Source organism: Setaria italica, chromosome IX (genome assembly GCF_000263155.2).
Source record: "Setaria italica strain Yugu1 chromosome IX, Setaria_italica_v2.0, whole genome shotgun sequence".
Taxonomy (NCBI): Eukaryota; Viridiplantae; Streptophyta; class Magnoliopsida; order Poales; family Poaceae; genus Setaria; species Setaria italica.
Genome location: NC_028458.1, coordinates 1,789,424 through 1,795,858, shown reverse-complemented (window position 1 = coordinate 1,795,858; position 6,435 = coordinate 1,789,424). Strand labels below are relative to the sequence as shown.

Below are 6,435 nucleotides of genomic sequence, written 5' to 3'. Positions count from 1 at the left end.
GCAAAGTTGACTTTAGCGGTTGATAGAATTGTAACTCATACACTGTTTTGTTTGTTTTTATGTAATTAACAAGAAAACTTTACTAATGGTTGTTTTGGCTTGTGGGAGAAATATACGAGTGAATTAGAGAAAAATCCTCCTCATTGTTTCATCTAGCACAATGCATGCAAATGGAACTGAGTTCTACCTACCAACCTATCTGAGTAAATCTATAGGCAATTCCAAAATATCTGTAAACCGTATAGATTTAATGACATATTACCTCTAGATATTTAAATCATAAATAGAAAAAATATTAGGAATATCTTCATATTAGATCTAACTCACATGCATGATTGTAACATGTCTAATGTTTATGATTTCTTTGAGCTGATTCCATTTGTGATTTTATTTCTTCTATGCATGTTATGGGAAAAAATCACAAACGTTTTTGTTTTGCATAGCTTTTATCGGTTTGAGCTTGTTGGATTTTTCAGCAATAGGTGATAGGTTTTGTTAGCTAACATTCTCAAAATTTGCTTCCTCTAGAAGCAACATTGTTAGACATGTGTGGAACGCAGGAATGAAAAACACATGAATTGGATAAAATGTAGGAATATGAAAGGAATGAATTGGATAAAATGTAGGAATATGAAAGGAATGAATCTGCAAAACAGAGCAAAAGGAAAACGGAGGTTACTTAGAGATATAACTGTTTGGAACGCAGAAATTTAGAAGACAGGAATCCTAAAACCACATATATTTATAAAAGAAGCTTGGTACTTAATGGCCCTTATTACGCTTGTTAATTGATATCCTTTAACTCTCTTACATGCGGGGCCGGTCCATGAACGAAGACCATCCACCATTGAAAGCAAAAGCATCATGCCGTTATCCACTACCACCAGTCCACTACCACTTTCCGTCGTTCTTGTCCATTCATCTTAAGGGGTGTTTGGAAAGGGGTGCTAAATTTTAGCACCCCACTTTTAGCACTTGAACTCCCAAACAGGGGTGCTAAAAGGTGAGTGCTAAAGTTTAGCACCCTTGTTTTCTTTAGCACACCCAAGGGGTGCTAAAAGGTGCTAATGGGTGCTAAAAGTGGTCCCCAAGCTCACTTTTTCCCTAGTTGCCCCCCCTCTCTCCTCTCCACTTTTCCTCAAGCCAGTCATAAATGAGGGCAATGTAGTCATTTCTCACCCAAGGTGCTAAACTTTAGCACTGTATCCAAACAACCCCAGTGCTAAACTTTAGCACTCTATTTCAGGGTGCTAAACTTTAGCACAAGGTTCCCAAACAGGACCTTAATGTCACCCCTCTTCAGCTACATGAACTCAACTACTCAAGAACTCGCTCTCCCCTTCCCAGTCCCAGCAACAGAAAAGCAACCATCTCGCGAATCCTCAACAACGCTGCGACAACAACCTCGCCGGAAGTCGGAGATGAACTCCACGAAAGACCCTATGGGCATCTCTCTCCCTCTTCCGACAAGCAATTACAGGTACAACAAGAACTGCTTCGAGACACGCTAAGAGAGCATCGATCTCATTAATGGTGAGTGCAAGCTCTTAAGCAAACCAGAGAATAAGCTAATCGGGGTTGTTGAGTAGGAGACGTGCGAGCGCGGCGCGAGCGATTTCTTCGGATCCGACCACATTTTTTGTTTCCTGTGAAAGTACAGGCGATCTTGCTGTTTCCTGCGTTCCAAACACACGGTGATGTCAGCAAAATGGAGGATTGCCATTCATTTGAAAAAAAACTCCATTCCAAATAGTGCCTAATTAGGCGAACGTGAGAGCAGCAAGGTGTTGGGGTTCTGAATGGAGGTGTCCTCCAGGCTGGAATGAAACAACTGTTGTCCCAAAGGTTAAAAGTTCATAACCATAACGCATTAAAGATCTTTGGCCCGTTAGCATTCTCCTTGCAGATGACTCGCCCATTCTTGTGAAGGGTGATGCGGCCAATGCTTCTCAACTGAATGATATACTTGAGCTATACGACAAGTGCTCTAGACAAATGATAAACACAGAGAAATCTTCAGCCATGTTTAGCGAGAACACGACGGCCTCAACAAAGCAAAGTTGCATGGTTGTGCTTCATCTGCAGTTATGCACTGTGAAGCAAAGAATGAGAACTATTTAGGCCTGCCAGCTGCAAAGCAGCCAGTCGAACGAGCTGAAATCTCTAAGGAGCGTTCTTTTTCGAAAAAATAAAATCCGGAATCGTGGTTTGGAAGGAGAAAATACTCTCGATGGCAGGGAAGGAAATCCTAATCAAAGAATGTGATGATCTACTAATCGCATTGCCAGTTATTCTTACACGGAAATGGCGGTAATCCACGCTAATCTCTGCAAGCAAACAGGGCAATGCTCTGCAGTAACACTTCTCGTCAGGTTCAATGCATTCGGTAACTCTACTGAACAGCCATATAGCATATCTTAAATTCAAAATCATCATGACCGATTTCACTATGTAAAAGCAGGCTCTTTGAAAAACTAAGTTGCACTGAACCATTGAAGCAGTTGCTTGCGATATTTCAACAGCTTGATTCATGCATTCAGTACAACTGCAAGTGGTCCATTGACCATATCATTGATCATCTAATCTAGAAGTTCTACAGGAAAAATTCCATAATCATACTGATAGATTACATGATGAAAAAAATTACGAGCCCAGGTTTGCCTCAGGACTAGACTTGAGCACCTGTAATATTCATCTCCACTGTTCCATGCACTAGTTGAAAAGCTCCAAAACTAATGGGATATTTGAATATTGATTGTAAGTGTAAACGAAACATATCACCTGCAAGCATGATGAAAGCTGTCAAAACTTAGAACAGGATCGCAAAGCTCAAACCAGATGTATACAAGTTTCATGTTCAGGAAATGCCAAATGGATCTATACAGTACATGAAGATGTTATGAAAACCAACATAATATAGTAGCCTACTGCATAATCAGTTATGCAGACCTCTGCTTCATCTTAATAAGAGGATGCCAAGCCTCGAATCGGCTCAGGGAGACCATGCTCCAAGGGAAAACCAGTGCTAGTAAGGTTGTAAAAGCAGACTTCTATGGTAGGTACTAGATTGCAGCCCGATGACAAGTGATTATAACAGCTCAGGGCAACCAATCAGCCATGACATGCTAAAATCACAACAACATGCTGGACTGAAGTTAAGAAAGAAAAAAAGGAAAAAAAAATACATCCAACTAAACATCCTAGCCTGGTACCTCATCCACCGGGACCAGGTCACCAGACAAATAAAAAATTGATGAAGAAGAATGAAATCCCTTTGCAACTTGCAAGAACAGCAACCATTCTACCGTGTTTTCCAATTCATAGCTGTAAAAACATTCAGGGGAGATATCCTATAGGTCTGTTGTCATCTAACACAGCAGATTTCTTTGATTAAGCATGCTTTCTCAATGCAACTAAGTTATAAGTTTTACTCACATACATATCCTGAGAACTGCTAGCAGATTAAGCACTCTAAAAAAATTCAACAATGAAGCGCACAAAGTAGAACTCCTTATTAGAAACTTACTTTGCTTGATTAATTATGTAGAATTTAGGAAATAATGTGGTCCGAATACTCATTTGATTAATTCAAAAGACAAAACATTGAGCAGTAGCATCAACAATTAATAAAACTGACACCATAATCACATCATAGCATAGACGGCATTCAAATGCATATGCTTGGAGGCTTGACCAAAAAAATAAAACAGAATGGTCTTATATCCATTCACATGCTCCATCACACTGCCCTATTGACGCATATAGGACATGACATATTCCATCAATTAGCTTGATTATCTCTGATGTCCAAGTTCTTCACTACATATAACACAGAATACTGTCCAATTAGACTACTTTTTCTCAGACTACCTTGCCTGATAATTCAGTTTGATCCTAATCCCAAAAAAGCACAAAAACTCTAAATTCGCATTGAACCATTGACAGACATTAACATTGGCAGCCGCAATCATCATATCTCAAAACCAATTAATCATTTGGTACATCTAAATTGCAAAGGTTGAAATGTTGAAGCCTTGGAACACTACAATAAGGTATACATCTTTCCAATTTCACTCAATATTATCCAACCAAGGTTGTGGCATTGTGCCCTCACCTCACATGAGCTCCTCCTCCTTGCGGAGGTACTCCCCGGCGTCAGACTGGTGCAGCACGACGACTGCGTTGGTGTCGGCTTTCCTGCAGTCCTGCGCCGACCTCGCGGCGACGCCGAAGCCGAGCGGCACGTCGGCCATGGACATGACGACGACGCCGTCGCCGGCCTTGGTGTTCTCGGTGATGCGGGCGAGGGAGGACTTGGGCACGGAGTTGCCGAAGAGGAAGGAGCGCTCCGTGTCGGGCTTGAGCCAGACGCGGCGGCGCGCGTGCGCCGCCAGGAGGTCGAGCGCGTGGACGGTGAGGTGGAACGAGCCGTGGTGGGTGAACTTACCGATGGGGGTGCCCACGGCGGCGAGGCGCGGGCGGGCGACGGCGGTGGCGCGGCGGACGAGGGACTCGGAGGCGTAGTAGACGCGGTTCTTGTGGAGGCGGAGGCAGTAGCGGCCCGGCTCCGGGTCGGGGCCCTCCACGGCGGGACGCTCCAGGAGGTGCTTCAGGTTGGGGCCCGTGAACTTGAACAGCTTCTCGAAGACCTGCGTCGTCTCCTTCTCGTCGAGCGGCCTCATGGCGGCGGCGAGCTCGGGGGCGGAGGGTTTGGCGGCGGCGGTAGGGGTTGAGGTTGGGGACAGGGGCGCGGGCCTTGGGGAGTCGGGGTGACTTGTGGGGTTAAGCACGTTGTTGTCGTTGTGCTTAACTGGGCCGACTAGCTAGCACGGCCCAGTTCGGCCCAACGACACGTCCGGCGAATAGCGAGGCCTCGCCATCGTGTCCGTTCGCCGCGATCGCGACGTCCCTGCTCGCCGCCGCTCCACCTTCACTCGTACGCCTCGCCGGCGGCTGGCCGGAGCTGTCGGCGATCGCAGCGGTGGCTGGGTCTGCTGCTCATCAGGATCCACTGCACGATCGAGAGGTGTTTGAGACGCACGCGGCACGCCATTGAGAGCACCACGCTGCTCCAGCGGCGGCGAAGCCCCTAGTGGGACTGTGACGAGGTGCTTCTCAGCTTTCAGGCTCCGGAAGCAGAGACTGAAAGTCCACGAGGCCACGAAGGCACGAAACCTGAAGCCAACTCAATGCAACTGCGAGGACCAGCGATACTGCATCCTGTAATGCTATATTGCTGTGTCTTTCACAAGGAACGCCCCGTCGACCATGGCACGATGCATCCACACCGCTGCCATGTCTCAAGCGATGCAGACATGAATATGCAGAGCGGCGCATCCAGCTATAGCGCTTGCCGAAACTTGAACAGGCACGTACCTAGTAAGGACAAATTATAAGGTACTACCTCCGTCCTTAAATATATGACGTTTAGGATAAGCTAGTTAGTTCAAAAAAGAACTAATTTCTGAAACATCATATATTTAAGAATGGAAGGAGTGCTATAGGGCGATCAAAACCATGTCTATTGCAAATTTGCAGTGCAGCTACACTGCAGAGGAGAGGACTTCGCTGATTCCCAAGTTCCTCGACAACAACGCGATGCCGGGTTCTTTTTCCCTATGCGCAGGCGGCAGGCCGGCCTTAGGGTGACACCAACAATGCAAATACCACCACGGGCACCCTGATAAATTCGTTCGTGCCAGACATGACAACTCTGCAAGCAATTGTAAGGTTCCTAATCTAATCGTTCATGCAACAACTCTATACCGGGAGAGGGTATAGCCAGTGACACAGCTTTATCCCTGCTAGGCTGCTACTGCTAGTCGCCATGGCAAAAGAAGTGGTTGGTTCCATAAGACCATAACACCGGTGGTAACCAGTGCGGTCGCGGACAAGGCGGTGTCCAAGTTCGTCGGCAACCTCGGCAAGCAGACGCCCGTCGCCGACAAGCTGCAGCGCCTGGAGCGTCTGCACATGAGGGTCCGCAGCGCGGTCGAGGTGTCCGAGAAGTACGCCATCGAGAGCACCTCGCTGCTCCGGTGGCGGGAGGATCTCAAGGAGGCTGCCGCCCACGGCGGCAAGGTGCTCCTCAGCTTCCAGCAGCGAGACGGCAATCACCAGCAGGCAAGCAGCAGCAGTGCCGGTACTGGCACCGCTATGTCTTTCACAAGGAAAGCCCTGTCGAGCATGTCGCGACGCATCGGCACCGCTGCCTCGGTGCTCTTCTCGAGCGATGAGGACGTGAAGAAACTGGACAGCGCAGTGGAAGCGTTGGAAAAGGCGTCAGAGAACATCGGGGACTTCATAACATTGTTCCAGGCCTCGCCAAAGCTGAAGCGGATGCGTAAGAATAGAGAAGTACAATGCGTGTGCTGCCCTGGCTGGAGCAGCAGAGCTGAAGCGGACACTTGAGAATGGAGGTGGTCGTGCCCTTCA

The 6,435-nt window shown here is 47.1% G+C and overlaps 1 protein-coding gene across 1 annotated transcript; it reads right to left on the bottom strand.

Moving 5' to 3' along the window:
* Positions 1 to 2,450: 2,450 nt before the first annotated feature.
* Positions 2,451 to 4,760, bottom strand: LOC101763086 (60S ribosome subunit biogenesis protein NIP7 homolog). Its single transcript, XM_004981191.2, has 2 exons — positions 4,115 to 4,760; positions 2,451 to 2,781 (listed from the first exon to the last, which is right to left on the bottom strand). The coding sequence occupies exon 1, from the start codon at positions 4,680 to 4,682 to the stop codon at positions 4,116 to 4,118; it is 567 nt and encodes a 188-aa protein (XP_004981248.1). The 5' UTR covers positions 4,683 to 4,760; the 3' UTR covers positions 2,451 to 2,781; position 4,115.
* Between the last annotated feature and the right edge of the window lie 1,675 nt (positions 4,761 to 6,435).